This window comes from Hemicordylus capensis, chromosome 2, assembly GCF_027244095.1.
Source record: "Hemicordylus capensis ecotype Gifberg chromosome 2, rHemCap1.1.pri, whole genome shotgun sequence".
NCBI lineage: Eukaryota > Metazoa > Chordata > Lepidosauria > Squamata > Cordylidae > Hemicordylus > Hemicordylus capensis.
Genome location: NC_069658.1, coordinates 232059569 through 232077923, shown reverse-complemented (window position 1 = coordinate 232077923; position 18355 = coordinate 232059569). Strand labels below are relative to the sequence as shown.

Here is an 18355-nt window from a genome sequence, read left to right as displayed (position 1 = left end):
CTGGTGGCAGCCATAACCAGATCTCTCCCCTTGATCTGAATAGGCGACAGAGTTCATGACAAAGAACCCTGTCTTTTCTGAAAGCACACCAGAGCTACTTTGATCCGAGATTATTTTTATCTGGCTATGTAACTCACCTTGAAATTTTGATGAAAGGCAACTTTGTAAAAGACACACCCGTGAATGTAATATTTTTTAGATTATAAAGCAATCTCAATACCAATGCTTGCTTGCATGGTTAAAAATGTTTGTACTTGGAGACTCCAGTGTTGGGAATGGGGCCGCAGAATGTTGGTAGAGCATCTGCTTTGTATGCAGAAGGTCCCAGGTTCATTTCCTGGCAGCATCTCCAGGTAGGGCTGAGAAGGACTCCTGCCTGGAACCTCAGAGCAGCCGCTGCCAGTCGGTGCAGCCAGTACTGAGCTAGATGGAGTAATGGTCTGACGTGATCCATGGTTGTGTCCGATGCTCTTGTGATGGGCAGCTCCCCCATGCTTGGATTCAGATGGGGCAAAATGCAGAGGCCATCCTGGAAACTTTCGAGAGATCCAAATGAGCATTCTTTGAGGTGAGTCTCACAATCAGAGAGACTCGCCGAAATGAGGTCTGCGGGGAGAGCAGGCTTAGCCCACTCTCCCTGCAGGTGATCGCCCGCGGAGCTCTGGGTGGCCGGATTGGCCGCCCACACAACTGCCGGCTCCGTTACGGTAAATTTTGATCATTCATTTTGTCGTCTCTTGTGTTGTCCATTTCTTTTCATGTTTTGACATAATAATATGCATAATATGGTTTTGTTTTACAGGTTTATTAGAGGGTGTCTGTGTGGGGAAGTGGTGGGATTGAGAGGGAGCCTAAGATGGGTTGTATAGATGAAAATGTAGTTGCTGTTGAAAGTTGTTCAATAATAAATCTACTAATATAATGCTGTCCCTGGTTTTTGTTTCCCACCCCAGTGCCCCAGGTAAGAGCCCTCCCACTCTAGCTCAGGAAAGCTGCTGAGATCTGCATACATGTAAAGCATTAGTTTATTAAAATGATGATGAAGAACATAATATTCTTCATAAACCCCTGCTAACTTGGCAAAGAGGCACCTTTTAATGTGGTGATTCTCTTTATTTAGCAGGGGGGAGAGTAACTTCCAGTGACTGTTGCTGGTGTCTATTTTATGTTTCTTTTTCGATTGTAAGCCCTTCGGGGACAGGGATCCATCTTATTTGTTTGTTATTTCTCCATGTAAAACTGCCCTGAGCCATTTTTGGAAGGGCAGTATAGAAAGAGAGAGAGAGAGAGAGAGAGAGAGAGACTCACCTACAAAGGCTGTGCAGATTCTTCCCCACCCAGAAATGGCTCTAGGATAAAGTAGTAGTGAGCCTGCCCCCCACCCCCACACACACACCAGCACCAGAAAAGGAATGGACTCAGTGGGGGGCCTAATTTGTGGATGCCCAAGACCAGAGTATCACTCCACACTTGAATTCTACCCCCAATGCCATGTTCCCTGTAACAGGGATTGCCAGATTTGTGGGGAGGGGGCTGTTTGTGTGGTTTTTCTGAGAGTTATTTCAACTAAATATTATAGCATTACATATAACATAATTAAGAATAGAAATTATATATGTATAACTGAAGAAAAAATAAAATTAACACATTCCTTAAATACTGACTTTAACATGAAATAAACAACTCCTAACATGATCAGGGAAAGCCTTTGCCCCTGGGGGTGACTAGAATTGTAGTCAACACAACATCTGGGAATCCCTCCTCCGGGGAACACTGCCTCCAAGCTCACAGCCTTCAGAGTAGGCTGCTCCGATGATATCTTGCAGCACTAAAAGTAACAGAAAAGAAATGGGGACTTCCAAGTCCCATAGCAAAGAAGGAGGCACCCAAACTCTTCCTTGCACACTTCCCCAATGAATTCTCTGTGCCCTACCCAAGGAGAACATGCAGTACCTGCTCCAACTCCAGTACAAAGAGGAGTCCATCTAGAATTTGGCACTAGGGCCATTCCGCCATCTGCAGAGGAGCAAAAACACATGAAGAGCCTGTTCTCTTTCACACACACCAACAGGCAATATTCCATTTCCTTGCATCTGCCGTCATGTTTGCTTCAAGGCACTGGATCTGTTCTAGAAGTTTCTTTTCTGTTCTATCACCAGGCATTCCTTCCATCTCCTTATGCCCCTCCGTTCCTCAAAGAACTCTCTCTTCCAACCTTGCTTCCTCCAAGGCCTTTCCTGGCCCAGCCAAAGAGCCACTTTCCCTGCTGTTTTCCACCTCAAACCATCATACCCCTTTGTGGGTCTTTTGTTTTGTTTTGGGGGGTTGTTAGTTTTATCAAAGCCAATCCAGAAGATTGAAGTTCATCAGCAGGCAGGACGGGTGTTCTGAAGCTTTCATCCTGCAACCTGAACTGCTGGTGAAATTTGGTAATAACTGTTTGCAAAGTTTGGAGGAGTCAAAATTCAGGAGTATCGTGAAGGATGGTGACCTTGTACAGAACTGAAACTGTGAGAGATTCTCAAGTGAGAATGAGGAATGTTTAGAATGCACTTTGCCTGCCCACAGTTGGAAGAAATAGCCTTGTTTGTGGCAGACATAATCTGTAGCCAGCCAGCAACAGAAGGAGCAATGCAGATCTGCAAGTGTCCTTCCGTGTTGCTGTGCTGAAGGTGGCTTTGTGCAGCGGACCAGGCACTAGGCGTGTGCATGAAACCGGTATGCCCAGTTCGGTTTGAGTCCAAGGGGTTAAATAGAGGATCCAATCCAAACCCAAGGATGGTTCAGTTCAGGCTGAATCTGTTTGGGTGCCTGCTTCAATTTGGCAGCCAGAGCCCTACAAATTACTTCATTGGAATGTTCCTGCAACAAGTCCAAAGAGCTGTAGAGAAGAGCTGGTCTTGTGGTAGCAAGCATGACTTGTCCCCTTAGCTAAACAGGGTCCACCCTGGTTGCATACGAATGGGAGAATTGATATGTGAACACTGTAAGATATTCCCCTCAGGGGATGGAGCCACTCTGGGAAGAGCAGAAGGTTCCAAGTTCCCTCCCTGGCAACATCTCCAAGATAGGGCTGAGAGTGATTCCTGCCTGCAACCTTGGAGAAGCCGTTGCCAGTCTGTGTAGACAATACTGAGTGAGATGGACCTATGGTCTGACTCGGTATACAGCAGCTTCCTATGTTCCTAAACCTCATTTTGTAGTAGGCCCCAAAATCCCTTCATCCGGCCCTGCACTGGCACCCAGACAGAGAGCAAGAGAGAGGTCTTTGTCCCAAGGAACTTACAATCTAAATTTTTATAGTGTGGAAGTTAAACAAAAAAGTGAATGGTCAAGCTAGGAAGTGATGACTCTTTGTGAGCAAGGGCAGGTAAGTTTACTTAGACCAACTGAAACACTTCTGAGCCCCTGCTCTTGGAGTGTGTGTGAAAGACACACACAGGGAGGCAGTGACAAATGTGCCTTAGTTACAGGGTGTAGAAAGTTCTCTTCCCTTTAAAGGAATTTCAGCTACTTGCTTCTACTTCTCTATAGCTCAGTTGAGAGACGCATCCTTGAGACAGAGCACAAGGGAGAAGTCCCAAGGCCCCTACAATCCAAAATTTAACATTGTGCAAGTCTACAAAGGGAGGAGGAAAAGGCGAGGCCAGGCTGGGATATGGTGCTGTGAACCAAGACAATTACAGTGTGGTGTAGTGGTTAGAGTACTGGACTAGGACCAGGGAGACCCGAGTTCAAATCCCCATTCAGCCATGATACTAGCTGGGTGACTCTGGGCCGGTCGCTTCTCTCTCAGCCAAACCTACTTCACAGGGTTGTTGTGAGGAGAAATTTAAGTATGTAGTATATTGCTCTGGGCTCCTTGGAGGAAGAGCAAGATATAAATGTAAATAATAAATATTACATGTCCTTTGAACAAGGGAAGCATTTCTTCTGAGCAGGGGTGCAGGTCAAATGCCAAGCATCTGAGGAGGACCCTTCTCATTTCACTGGACTCCTCAATCGCCCCAAAGTATCTTTCCTCTGCCCCACGGTTCCTCCTTGCATGACCCACGGGCCAATGGTGGCCTGCCCAGAGCCCAGTGGTAGTGGTATGCACGGAACCGGGGCCTGCCGGTTCGAAGATGGTGGTGGTTGTATAATCTTTAAGGATGGGGGAGGGTGCTCTTACCCCTCCCGCCACATTTTCCCCGCAGGCGCTATCTTGCTGCCGCCCCACCGGACCTTTTTAAAAGACAACGCCGGTGGGGGAAATGCGGCAGGAGGGGCAGGAGCACCCTCCCCCGAACCGCCAGACATTCGAACCAGTCTGGAGGCCTGTAAAAGGGCCTCCGCACTGGTTCATGCACATCCCTACCCAGTGAATCGAATCGAATCTTTAATGTTACGGCCACAAGGCAAAACAATAGAAAAAGATTACAGTTATACGGCAGTAAATATTATTATTTATTATTATTATTTTTACATTTATATCCCGCTCTTCCTCCAAGGAGCCCAGAGCGGTGTACTACATACTTGAGTTTCTCTTTCACAACAACCCTGTGAAGTAGGTTAGGCTGAGAGAGAAGTGACTGGCCCAGAGTCACCCAGCTAGTTTTCATGGCTGAAGGGGGATTTGAACTCGGGTCTCCCCAATCCTAGTCCAGCACTCTCACCACTACAGAGTATATATGATTAAAAGAGTTTAAATCAGAATTAATTACATTTTTTAACAATATTGGAAACATATCCCAGTGGCACCCTCACCTAACTGCTCCCTCTCCTTCGGCCACAGCTGCCAAGTGTGCTCTCTCCCCCTCCCGCTTGCTGCAGCAGCAACACACAAACACACACTTTCTCCCTTCTCCCCCACCCTTCTCCTGCCATCCCTGCGCTGGGGTCCAGAGCAGCTTAAGTCTCAAGGGCTGCAGAGAGGTAGGGAAAGGCCTCCCAGGGAGACCTGCTGCCACTTCCCAGGGGAACTTTTAAATGGGTCCCTGTCCCAAAAGGGCCCACGGTCTAAGAGGAAATAGAAGGTAGATACCAGCAATTTACATTTACATTACAAAATCCACACCTTGGAGAAATGGTGTGCCGGTGTTGGAGAGAGACTATTATTCTCCCCCTGCTAGACATAAGGAAATTATGGCTTTTAATCTCTACTCAGTTAGCAAAACAAAATCCACACCTGATGTTTTTAAATAAATATATAAAAATACCAACGCATGAGAATGTTTTATTTTATAAATCTTCACTTTAAACATGATGCAGAATCACAATTCAAACAGAAAGGACACAATACTTAAAACACAGAAACTACGACGGCGACTATTATTTATATGCCGCACTTCAGCCAAAGTTCTCAAAGCAGTTTACATAGAAAAATAAATAATACATAAATAAGATGGTCCCCTGTCCCCAAAGGGCTCACAGTCTAAAAAGAAACATAAGGAAGATACCAGCAACAGCCACTGGAGGGATGCTGTGCTGGGGCTGGATTGGGCCAGTTGCTCTCCCCCTGCTAAATGAGCAATTGAGATTGATTCAAGAAGGCAGTTCTTCAAATACTTGATTTTAGAACATTGACACTTTTATAAGTAATACTAGGTGAATATCAGAAACGATGTATTCTATTTAACTGTTGATTGGTTTTACTAGTTTAACACCCTGCAATGATATTGTATCTTCCACACATCTGTGGAATGTTCACTTGAAATTTCCAGGGCCACCTCAGCATTTCACTTATTTAAGATCCACTCTAAAGCAAGCTGGTCTGTCCATTTTAAAAAAATGTTTATGTATGGTCTGGAAAATGCAATCAAGTGTGATTTTGAGGTGATTACAGCCTTATTACTTCATCTGAGAATATTAAGAAGTCTCTCTGGTGATCCGCCCCCCACCCACCTGTCTTTCATTAAATGTCTTTCCATCTTTTTCATAAAAATAATCATAAGTTAATCTGATCTGTTTCACTTAGGAGTACAGGATGTGGCTAAGGTGAGTTTCCCCTAAATGCAACCACACAAGATTAGATATGAACAAATGATAAGAATGTTTGGAAAAAATGCACATTTTTTTCCTGAAACTAAACCCAGAAGCCCTTTTGAAGTTAATTTCTATATGTTACATTCCAAAGTCAGTTAGGGGATTCTTCTGAGAAATAAAATAAATTTGGAATATGTGGACCAATAGTTGCAGTTTCTATCTCCTGGATTGCCATCAGACACCATATGAGGGAATCCTGTGCTATATTAATATTGTTGTGGAACTTATTCATTCAAGGCAGCTTTATAAAGAATATCAAGAAAGAATATAGTGAGGGGGAAATCACAAGAGGTAACTCCATGGCATGCCCTCCGAGATAGAATGCAAGGTCCTTGCTCTGCCTAAAGTGTTTCACCTAAAGGGGTGTGTCCTGTTTGAACTCTGATGGTTACTGAGGTTGGTCTTCTGAATACAGCTCTTTCCACACTTCAAGCATTTAAAAAGTTTCCCATTTGTGTGTATCCTTTGATGCTTGTAAGGCCTGAGCTCCTCATGAAGTTCTTTCCACACTCCAGGCATTCTCCCGTGTGAAATCTGTGATGGGTACCAAGGTGTTCACTTCAACCAAGGCTCTTTTCACAATCCAGGCATTTATATAGTTTCTCCAGTGTGGATTCTTTGATGGGTTGTAAGGGCTGAGTTCTGACCAAAACTCTTTCCACACACAAGGCATTTAAAATGTTTCTCATTTGTGTGGATTTTGTGATGCCTACCAAGAGCTGAGCTATGACTGAAGCTTTTCCCACATTCCAGGCACGTATATGGTTTATTCCCTGTGTGGATTCTTTGATGCTTAGTAAGGTCTGAGCTGCTCACAAAGCTCTTTCCACACTGCAGGCATTTAAATGGTTTCTCCCCTGTGTGGAATATGAGGTGAGTTATAAGGGCTGAGCTCCGACTAAAGCTCTTTCCACACTCCTGGCATTTAAAAGGTTTTTCACCTGTGTGGATTTTGTGATGCCTAGAAAAGGCTGAGCTGTGACTGAAGCTTTTCCCACATTCCAGGCATTTAAATGGTTTCTCCCCTGTGTGGATTCTTTGATGGCTACTAAGGAGTTGACTATGACCAAAGCTCTTTCCACACTCCAGGCATTTAAAAGGTTTCTCACCTGTGTGGATTCTCTGATGGGACGTAAGTTGGATGTTCTGGTTGAAGCTCTTTCCACACTCCAAGCACTTAAATGGTTGCTCTCCTGTGTGGATTCTCTGATGAGTTATAAGGACTGAGCTCCGACTAAAGCTCTTTCCACACTCCTGGCATTTAAAAGGTTTTTCCCCTGTGTGGATTTTGTGATGCCTCGAAAGGGCTGAGCTGTGACTGAAGCTTTTCCCACATTCCAGGCATTTAAATGGTTTCTCCCCTGTGTGGATTCTTTGATGAGTTGTAAGGTTTGAGCTCCGACTAAAGCTCTTTCCACACTCCAAGCATTTGTACAATATTTGGTTTCTCTGATGTGCCTTAAGGCTTAAACGACTGCTGAAGTTCTTTGCCTGTACATAGCAATTTCCCCCTTTCTTTCCATTCTTTTGTTCTTGTATACTTGGGATGAGGTGGAAATCCCCACTCTGACAAGCATCCAATTCACCCCTTGAAGTCTCCATTTGGTTTCTGTCCTGCATATTTGATCCGTTTTGAATCCCAGCATTCTCCTCTATCTGAGTAGAGATAAGCTGTGAGTTCTGATTGAAGCTCTTCCCATGCTCTGAGAACATATTTGGCTTCTCCTCCAATCGGGTTCTACAGTATGTATCGAGTTTTGATTTACAACTGAGAGGTTTCACACACAGAGGATTTCTTTTCGCTCCATTTCCATTGCAATATTCTTGTTGGGCTGGAATGTCTAGGAAATCTGCTTCGATTCTTTCCTGCCTCCTTTGTCCCTCTTGATCTCCAAAGGTCTGTAGTTCCATTTCATGGCTGGTTTTTTTGGACAACACCCCTCGTATCCTCACAGGATCTTCCACAATGTTATCGCCACCTGCTGGAACAAAGGGAGAATCCTGATGACTACCGTAACTAAGAAATTTAGTCTTTTTTTCAACTACGACTTTTTTACTTGGTCACAGAACGGAGATCACTTAGCCAACTTGATGAATAACTGTCCTTGTATGGACAGTTGAGAACAGGATCCAGATAGATCCTGTTACTTGTCTGAGCATCTTTGGACAATGTTGACCATCCTCTTACAACGATGGCCAGGGCACTTGGAGAGTCTGACAGGGATAGCCCTCAAGACCTTTTGCTGTCTTTTTAAAGATTTCACTTTTACAGAGATCACTTGCACAGGAATGTAGTGAGCTTTTATTTGGTGGGTTGGCCAGTGGGAGGAAGTGGTTTGGGCAATGCAGTTGTAGTCATAAGAACATAAGAACAGCCCTGCTGGGTCAGCCCCAAGGCCCATCTAGTTCAGCCTCCTGTTTCACCCAGTGGCCCACCAGATGTCTCTGAGAAGCCCACAGGCAAGAGGTATGTGCATGCCCTCTCTCCTGCTGTTATTCCCCTGCAACTGGTGATAACATCTGGGAACTGCTGTTACAGGGAAGACCACATGTCACACCAATCAAATTAATACAAGTTGCAGCAGCAGGAATGCTGTAAACCAGATGTGTGTGGTGGGCAGAGGGGAGAGAGAATGGAGTTTTAACAGCTCATAATCTGTGGTATTTTTGCTTAAGAATAGAGCATGCCAACATAGCAACTTATCAGAGTTATCCCACAATATGTTCTTTGAATATATGCAGTCCTCAAAATAGGTTTACCAGAAGGCTCAGTTAATATGGCTGCAGGAACAGTCTATTATTTGTTTATGTGTTGGGAGCAATACAGCCAGATGATTTAGAAGTGTATAACCAAATCCGTGAACATTTGTTGTTCTCTTAGGAACATAGGAAGCTGCCATATACCGAGTCAGACCATAGGTCCATCTAGCTCAGTATTATCTACACAGACTAACAACGGCTTCTCCAGGGTTGCAGGCAAGAATCTCTCTCAGCCCTATCTTGGAGATGCTGCCAGGGAGGGAACTTGGAACTTTCTGCTCTTCCCAGAGTGGCTCCATCCCTTGAGGGGAATATCTTCCAGTGCTCACACTTCTAGTCTCCCATTCATATGCAACCAGGGTGGGCCCTGCTTAGCTAAGGGGACAAGTCATGCTTGCTACCACAAGACCAGCTCTCCTCTACAGCTCTCTTGCTTCTAGACTTGTTGCTAAAGCATTCCAATGAAGTAATTTGTAGGGCTCTGGCTGCCAAATTGAAGCAGGCACCCAAACAGATTCAGCCTGAACTGAACCATCCTTGGGTTTGGATTGGATCCCCTTTATTTAACCCCTTCAGCCTACTTCTGTCACTCCACTGACCCCTGTAGCTGTATAAGAGGAGACAGGGCAAGCTGTATTTTCATTGCCCTCCTGGTGGTATAGCTTCTGTAGTGGGCTTGACTATTAAAATGACTCAAGGGATTCCCCACATATTTCTTTCCCTGAACTCCTGGGATATCTTGGGAACGGCAGTATTTTCAGGGGCAGTGGTGATGGCCAGGGTCTCTGAAATGACAGTGATTCCCTAGGTACCCTGCACTTTTGCCAGGCGTGCAGGGAAGAAATTAAAATAAAACCTCTTTAAAAGTCATACCACATAAGAACAGCCCTGCTGGATCAGGCCCAAGGCCCATCTAGTCCAGCATCCCGTTTCACACAGTGGCCCCCCAGATGGAACTGGAAGCCTACAGGCAGGAGTTGAGGGCATGCCCTCCCTCCTGACATTACTCCCCTGCAATTGGTACTCAGAGGCATCCTGCCTTTGAGGCTGGAGGTGGCCCACAGCCCTCCAACTAGTAGCCAATGATAGACCTCTCCTCCATGAAGTTATCCAAACCCCTCTTAAAGCCATCCAGGTTGTTGGCTGTCACCACATCTCGTGGAAGAGAATTCCACAAGTTGATTATGCGTTGTGTGAAAAAAATACTTCTGTTTGCTGGTCCTAAATTTCCCGGTAATAAATTTCATGAGATGACCCCTGGTTCTAGTGTTATGGGAGAGGGAGAAGAATTTCTCTCTCTCCACTTTCTCCACACCATGCACGATTTTATAGACCTCTATCATGTCTCCCCGCAGTCGTCTTTTTTCTAAACTAAAAAACCCCAGGTGTTGTAGCCTTGCCTCATAAGGAAGGTGCTTTAGGCCCCTGATCATCTTGGTTGCCCTCTTCTGCACCTCCACTGTAGCTGCTGCTCATTCAACGGCTCTGCTGAAGCAGGCCCAAGGCCCATCTAGTCCAACATCTTGTTTCACACAGTGGCCCACCAGGTGCCACTGGGAGGCCCCCAGGCAAGAGATTCTCTTTGTCCCCACAAGTCAAAACAGGCTACAAACTCTGCTGTCTGTGGAGTAAATAAGTTCAGGAGCTCAGGTAGCAAGACAGAGGTTGTGAATCTTTGGTCCAAATCGAAGCAACCATTTTGAACCAAGCCAAGAGAAGCAAACCCCCTGAAGCACCAAATAAAATCAGGGGCAGCTCCAAAGTACCCACATCCCCCCCACAATCAAATCAGTAATGCTTCACACAGCCCTAGTGATTTGGTGGCCTGAGGATATCAATGGTCCTTGCTTTCAGACAGAATTTACAGTGGTGTAAAAATCAAGTTGCATCTTGGCTTCTCTTTCCCACTTCACTTCATCAATAACAACAAAGAAACACCTGTTTGGAGATAGCATCTGGAGCACAGCTTCCCAGTAAGACCGGGATGGAGAAGTGTCCCATGTTGTGTCTTTAACCAAAGAAATCTGCAACAACATCTTTTAGCATCTATCAGCAAAGGGGTCCTTACCCAGAGAGGCCACCATCCCATAATTCTCCAGCATGACTTCACTGTACAGCGCTCTTTGGCCAGGATCCAGCAGAGCCCACTCCTCCTCTGCGAAGTACACAGCCACATCCGCAAAGGACACTGGACCCTGAGGGGGGAAAGGAAAACACACAGACCACCCTTTTCTCTACTCCTCAATAATTTCCCCTACAAACACCTTTTTACTCACAAGCTGAAAGTAGCAAGGAGGGGTACCTAGCTATTTGCCTGAGGGACCAAAAGCTTCAGGGAAACAGACAAGTAAACAAGTACTTTCCCAGCTGAGTGTGTCCCTCCTATCCACAGCAAATCCAGTACACCAACTGGTAAGGCTAGCACTTGGGCACTTTTGATCTATATGTTCCCCACTATTCCTTTTTCTTCTTTTTTAAAGAAAACCTCTGTAAGAGAAGCAGTCGCAGAGCTGTCCGAACAGCAGCCTGGGTCCGACCCTGCTCCAGCGACCTCCTCCAGTTATGCCCCATGCGCGTGATGTCACATGCACAGGGGCGTGGCTCGGGCTCCAGAGGAGCCCCAAGCGAACTCCTCTCACCCACGCCCGGGCTCCTGAGAGCCCCGAACAAGCTCTCAGCTTGTCATTTCAGGCAGTGCTGGCTGCCTGATAGGAGGGAAAGAAAGGGAAATATGTGCTGTCAGGCAGGCAGCGCTGCCTGAAATAACAAGCAGAGAGTTCGCTCGGGGAGCTCGGGTGTGGGAGGGGGGAGTTCACTCGGGGCTCTTCTGGAGCCCTAGCCATGCCCCACTGTGGTCATTGGCGGCCCTTTTCATTTGGGGGCCCAGGTTCTTTGAACCTGTTTGCACAATGGTGGCTCCACCCCTGAAGAGAAGAACAGCTGTTTCTGAAGAAGGCACCCTAACTGTTGAAGGGAAGAATACTTTTTTTTTTAAGGTCACAAAAGTAAAATGACCCTAAGCACCTGCAAAGGGCTTTGTCCTGGCAAAGGGAATGACTCCACGCCTATCTTGTGGAAACCAGGATGCAGTGTTGAGAACAGAGGGAAAACCGAGAGGGAAGAGGAAACTGCGCCCGGCCCAGCTAGTTTTATTTATTTATTTAACATATTTGTATACCACCCAAAACGCAAGCCGGTTTACAATTCTCACTCAGATTATCACTCAGCACTCGTTCCTTCTACGAATCCTACCTGCAAGGGCCCTGTTGCCCCTGAGCTCACAGCCTTCCAACTGGGCTGCTCTGATATCTTACAGCATTAAAAGCAACCGAGAATAAATGTGGTCTTCCAAGACGCATAGCAATGAAGAAAGCACCCACACGTCCCCTAGAAACAACCTATCCCCTACCTGACGATGACACACAGTAGCTTCTCCAGGACAGATATGAAAGGGACTCCATTTAGAATCAGGTACGAAGGCCATTCTGCGGCTGCGAGGGAGAGAAAGCACACGAGGAGTCTTTTATCCTTCACACCAAAGCAGGTAGTATTTCATATAGATCATTCTAGAGCATCTTGCTTATGAGGCAAGGCTACAACACCTGGGGCTTTTTAGTTTAGAATAAAGACGACTGCAGGGGAGACTGCATGATAAAGGTCTATAAAATCATGCATGGTGTGGAGAAAGTGGATAGAGAGAAATTCTTCTCCCTCTCACATAACACTAGAACAAGGGGTCATCCCATGAAATTGATTGCCAGGAAGTTTAGGGCCAGCAAATGGAAATATTTTTTTCAAACGCATAAGCGAAATATTTTGTCACACAACACATAGGCCCAACCCTGAGTGCTGCTGCACCAAGGCTTTGGAACGCACTCCCTAGTAAAATAAGAGCCACCCCATCTCTGACAGCTTTTTAAAAGTCTTGAAAGATGCATCTGTTCACCCAGGCTTTTAATTAATATTGTTTTAATGGTTTTAGTGCTGTTTTAAAATATTCTTTTAAAATTTTAAATTGTTGTAATGTTTTAAATTTTTTGTTTTTGTTTTAACTAATGTTTTACTTTCTGTTTTTATTTTGTTGTAAACCACCCAGAGACATAGGTTTGGGGTGGTATAAAAATATGTTAATAAATAAAAATAAAATAAGCAACTTGTGGAATTCTCTGCCACAACATGTGGTGACAGCCAACAACTTGGATGGCTTTAAGAGGGGTTTGGATAACTTCATGGAGGAGAGGTCTGCCATCGGCTACTAGCTGGAGGGCTATAGGCCACCTCCAGCCTCAAAGGAGGGATGCTTCTGAGTACCAGTTGCAGGGGAGTAACAGCAGGAGAGAGGGCATGCCCTCAACTCCTGCCTGTAGCATCTGGTGGGCCACTGTGTGAATCAGGATGCTGGACTAGATGGGCCTTGGGCCCGATCCAGCAGGGCTGTTCTTATGTTCTTAAGACAGGTGCTTTCATGCAGCCATAATTGCTGGTGAAATCTGGTCATGGCTGTTCACTAAGTATGGAGGACTTGGGGACAAACATCAGGAGTATCACTTGTGAGTGGTGACCTTGTGCAGGAATTGAATCAGTGGGAGATTCTTGAATGAGAATCAGAAATGTTTAAAATGAACTTTCATTGCACAAAATTGGAAGGAAAGATCTTGTCTGTGGCTGACGTGATCTGTAGCCCTCCAGCACCGGAATGAGTGCTGTGAATCTGTAAGTCTCCTTCAGAGTCCCTTGTGCAATAAGACTGCGGGGGAGGGATCAGGCTGCGATTTCCGTATCTCTCCCCTCCGCCCAAAGTTCTTTCTACTTGTATAGATCTGTTCCTGAAGGTTGCACAGCACAAGAAATGAGCTAATGTGATGTACAACCAGTGCACTTGCGCAAGAGAAGTTTGTGCCTAACTGTGCCTCTGGAGATGACACCGCTAAGATATTTTTTTGTACAAAATGCCTGGTTTCTCCCACTGTAGCATTGCTCAACATGGTAGCTGGGATGTTTACCAGGAATGGTGTGCAAGCATGCCCTTTTGAAAGGCGGGGGGGGGGGGGGGAGGGATGAACCAAACTGGGCATTGGCATTGAATGGGATTCCCCTTGACAGGGCAGGGTGCACGCTTGTGAAAAATATGGCCTTGCCACAGATGGAAAAGGAGGCAAAATAGCCTCTTAACAGCAGCCAAAGAATCACTTCCATACTGAAAGAGAAGGCTGGTGTGTGGGGGAAAGCAGTCTTGGATAACTTGTGCTATTTAGACCACAGCACCCATCAACTCTGGGCACAACGGTCAGTGGCTGGGGATGATAGGAGCTGTAGTCCAGACATAACATAGCCTTAGATAGAGTCAGACCCTTGGACCATCTAGCTCAGTACTGTCTTACACTGACTGGCAGCAGCAAAGGTTTCAGGCAAAGGTTTCCCCCAGCCCTGCCTGGAAATACCAGGGAGTGATCCTGTGACCTAGATGCATTTCCACTCACCCAAAAACCCTTCCCCTAAGCGGGAGATCTGCCACTCACATGTAGTCTCCCATCCAAGCGCAAAGCAAGGCAGCCTCGGTTTAGCTCAGACTCTGACTATGCATGCTTTCTCTCCCACAAGTCCCGCTCTGCTCTCCAAGGGAGCAAGACTGCGTGGGAAGCCATTCCCAAATGCGCACACCTCTCTGAAATGAAAACCATGCAGGTAAGGCTTAAGGAGTCACCTGAAGTGGTGCAGAGGGGAAATGCTTGTCTTACAAGCAGAAGGTTGCCAGTCCAAATCCCCGCTGGAACGATACCAGGCAGCAGTGATACAGGAAGATGCTGAAAGGCATCTGCTCATACTGTGCGGGAGGAGGCAATGGTCAACCCTTCCAGTATTCTACCGAAGAAAACCACAGGGCTCTATGGGCGCCAGGAGTCGAAATCGACTTGATGGCACCCTTTACCTTAAGGCTTAAGGATTCACACACTGACACTGCCTGCACCAATTCCACAGAGAGGAATCCCTCTTCTCCGCCCAGGCAGGGCAACCTCCCTCCATCTCGCGGTCCGCCACGGCCCTCCTGGAGGCAGAGAGGCAACAGCCCCTTTCCTTGGGGGTCCCTCGGCCTCCTCCCTTCCTCCTGCAATGCACCCCACTAATCCCACGCACCTGACCCACGGCTTCTTCCCTAGCCGGCTGCGGGGCCCAGGAAGACAAAGGCAGGGGGTGGGGGGAGCGCGGGGAAGAGAGGAGGCCCCTGCAGGGTGGCGGCGGATTTCCCGGGGTCGGCTGATCGCCCCAGCAGTCGCCAAGGCCCCCCCCCCCGATCTCTCTCCCGCAACCAACCAGCAGCCGGGCGGGAGCGGACTGCGAAGCACTTAAAAGATGCCGCAGCCTCTGCAAACCGGTGAAGGCTCAGCCAGCGCTCCGCAGAGACGCTGCCCGGCCTCCGCGCATGTGCAGAGGCCATTTGAGTGGTCGGCACGCCTAGAGCTGCCCCCGCCCATCCTTATCCCACTCACCTCCCCCTCTCCAGCGGCACTTTGGATGTCTTGCGTTCTTCTCGCCCCAGGAAACGCGCCTGCTCGGTTTCCATCCCCAGCCATTCACTGGGATCGAAGAGATGCGGGAAAGGGGCGGGAGACACAGCTATGCTTTCCGGCTCCCGCTTGAACACGCTCCCCAGGAACAGGAGAGCGTGGTCGGAAGAGCGGTTGCTCCCACTCTGTGTGATGCTCCCGCTGCCCCTCCTCCTCATGGGGCGATGTTCAAACGGGAGCGCAGAGTCAGAGCTGTGCATCTTTTCCCCCCGATCTCGTTCGTGGCGGTGATTGAATTTGGTTCGCGAGGAGGAGCTGCAGGCTGGAAGAGGAGGAGGAAAGTGAGGGAGGAATTTAAAGGTGGGCAGTGAGTGGAAAAGGCTTGGGAAGGAACGGCTGCTAAGTTGGGGACAAGCCCCAGCCAAGGAAGAGGAGGAAGGGCGGCACGCTGAAGGCCAGAGCGGGCTCCTCCGTGCACTCCCTCTGGTGGCGAGGCAGCAGCGTGCCCAGAGAATGCCTCTTTCCACGCTTCTGCTGGGGGCGATTCTGCGCTGCAAACCAGAGTGCACCTGTCTCTCTGTGTGATTTGTGTCGGTATTTATGTTTAGAAGCTATTAATGGCTTTGTACGAGGTCCCCAGGTGATGTGCATAATAAGTTATAATGAAAATAAACATATACAATTCTCAAATCTACTATGTATTATATTATATATAGCAGTGTATGTTTGTGGATTTGTTTGTGCAAAATAAAGTCATATTTCGTGATTACCGACAAATACCAAATTTTGCATTTTAAAAATCCTGCCAGTTTGACTTATTTATTTATTCATTCATTCTTAACATGTTTATGCTGGGTGAAACGTTTCAATAATTCAATTATTAAAATAAATTAAAATTGAGTAGCCCAGGGTTTCTTAACCTTGGGCCCCCAGATGTTGGACTACAACTCCCATCATCCCCAGACATGGCTGCACGGCCCCATTCGGGAGCTAGGTTGGGGCCAGCTCTGTGTTTGCAGAGCGGCCAGGAGCGGCCATTTAACTCCCAAACGGGGTCCGCACGGCCCCCGCTCTGGAGCTAAACCCGTACCCCCGCGTCTGACATCAGACGCTGGGGGCGTGTCAGGACTGTGAGGTGCGGCCCCTGATTGGCAGCGGCTCGGGTTCTTTGAACCTGTTCGCCCAGTGGTGGCTCCGCCCCTGGGCACAGCAACCTTGGGATTTCTCCTGAGAAGGAACTCTCCCCCGGCCAATGGCGGATTAAAGGATAGGCAGTCTATGTGACTTTTCCCCCAGAGGCAAATTTGGGGAATGATTAATTAAATGTTTTAATTTTAATTTAAACCTTTGAAATTGCCGCCGCACACAGCAGCAGTGTGGTGAAATGAGCTCCTCGTGTGCATGTGCCAGCCTCCTTAGGATGGTGCGTGCGGTGGCAAGGGGTGCAGCCGCTGTTCACACCAAGCACCGTGGCATTGGCGGTGGTCTGGCAGAGATGGCAGGCGGAGAGTGATAACATCCTTCTAACACCAGCCCGCCTACTTCCCAATGAAAGAGATCGCCCGATTTCGGGCCTTTCTGTGCACGCACGCACGTCTGTCTCTTTCTGCCTCCCATCCTCCCTGACCAGCTCCACAACTTGGACGTGTCAGGTAAGGCCCCTGCCCTCTTGATCGCTGCCTCCTGAGTTGTTTGGGATCCCTTGGGGTGGGGGGTGGGTCCTGACCACCAGTCAGCGAATACTGACTTACCCTTGGCCAACTGACTGGGGGGGGGGAGGATAGGTTGCATGGGAAGGAGCAAGCATGACTTCTGTCCGCCTCCATTTCTTAAGCAGATCTGGCAGCAAGGGCTGTGCCCTGCACTCATGAATGTGGGGAAAATTGTTGGAGATGCTTCCAGTGCGACCTTTTGCACCAACTGTCCTAATGACCACTAGGGTTAGAGACAGTGAGTCAGGGTCTCCCTATCTGTCTCTACTCTATGACCCCTGAACTGACTCTGCAGCACTTCCTGTGCTGAGTCATAATCCTTCCTTTCAGGGGCGTAACTACTATTAAGCAAGGGGAGGCGGCTGCCTGCGGGCCCCCACGCCTTGAGGGGCCCCCCAGTGGCAAGTCCCATGACTATATATTGTGAAGTGTGTGTGTGTGTGTGTGTGTGTGTGTGTGTGTGTGTCAGCGAGGGGCCCATTTGAAAATTTTGTCTCTGGGCCCACTCCAGCCTTGATACGCCCCTGCTTCCTTTCCTCCTAGAGAGCAGATGGAAACATCTCTCTCTCCTTACCTATCCACTATGTAGTCCTTTAGATTAGAGATAGGTCTTTCCTATCTAAGTGTATTTAACCAACAAATATTTAGTGTTTAGTCATAAAAGGATCTCCATGTCTTTTCTCTAAATAGCTGCAATATCCAAACCATCCTCTGCTACCTACTCTGTAGCTGGAGTGTGTGCTCATTCCTTAGTGCTCTGCTGTTTTACCTATTGTGGGTAAAAATCAACAACCTCTAACAGAAATTGGGCTTGGCTCAGACACCACTTTCCCCACCGTTCATGCTCCCACGTCCCACCCAGCTCCACCAGAAAACTTGCAACAAAGCAATTGCTCAACAACCTCTGCAGCTCCAGCAACCTGCAGCCATCAGGTCAACCCCTACCAAGGTCTCCCTGCCCTAGGAAGCTTGCAACACAAGTTTGAAGTTAGGGCGTAGGGCTTGGCAAATGGCTGTGCTTTGGATGGTGAGCCCCAAACTCTGCTCCCCGTTTGCGTGCGCGAAGGAAATTACTACACAGGCGGAACTCACACTGCATTTCACTGCACAAGATGGAAGCTGGGAGGGAAGAGAGGTGGGTAGGGTTGCATCAGAGCCCAGCAGAAAGGCATGCTGGACTGGCACAACATTCGGAGTGGGGCCCGGGGCGGCATCCTCCCACACACACACCATAGAATGGGGGAAAGTGTACCTCCCTCTTCCCTCTGGCACCAGAATGTGAATCAAAGCAACAGAAGAGCTGGATGACTTTCTTGCTCCTGCCCTCCTGACAGCGATCTCCTTTGTTTGGGA

General features: G+C 47.7%; 1 protein-coding gene across 9 annotated transcripts; it reads right to left on the bottom strand.

Annotated features, from left to right (window-relative positions):
- Window positions 1–5195: 5195 nt before the first annotated feature.
- Window positions 5196–15593, bottom strand: LOC128344276 (zinc finger protein 436-like). Of its 9 annotated transcripts, none has more exons than XM_053294094.1 (5): window positions 14920–15198; window positions 14489–14608; window positions 12194–12275; window positions 10853–10979; window positions 5196–8006 (listed from the first exon to the last, which is right to left on the bottom strand). In XM_053294094.1, exons 2-5 carry the CDS (start codon window positions 14605–14607, stop codon window positions 6616–6618), a joined length of 1719 nt encoding a protein of 572 aa, XP_053150069.1. In that variant the 5' UTR covers window position 14608; window positions 14920–15198; the 3' UTR covers window positions 5196–6615. The 9 variants fall into 9 exon arrangements, with proteins under 9 accessions (XP_053150069.1, XP_053150071.1, XP_053150072.1 ...); XM_053294096.1 differs by lacking the exon at window positions 14489–14608 and adding an exon at window positions 14304–14449; XM_053294097.1 differs by lacking the exon at window positions 14489–14608 and adding an exon at window positions 14304–14449 and having other exon boundaries at window positions 15097–15178.
- Between the last annotated feature and the right edge of the window lie 2762 nt (window positions 15594–18355).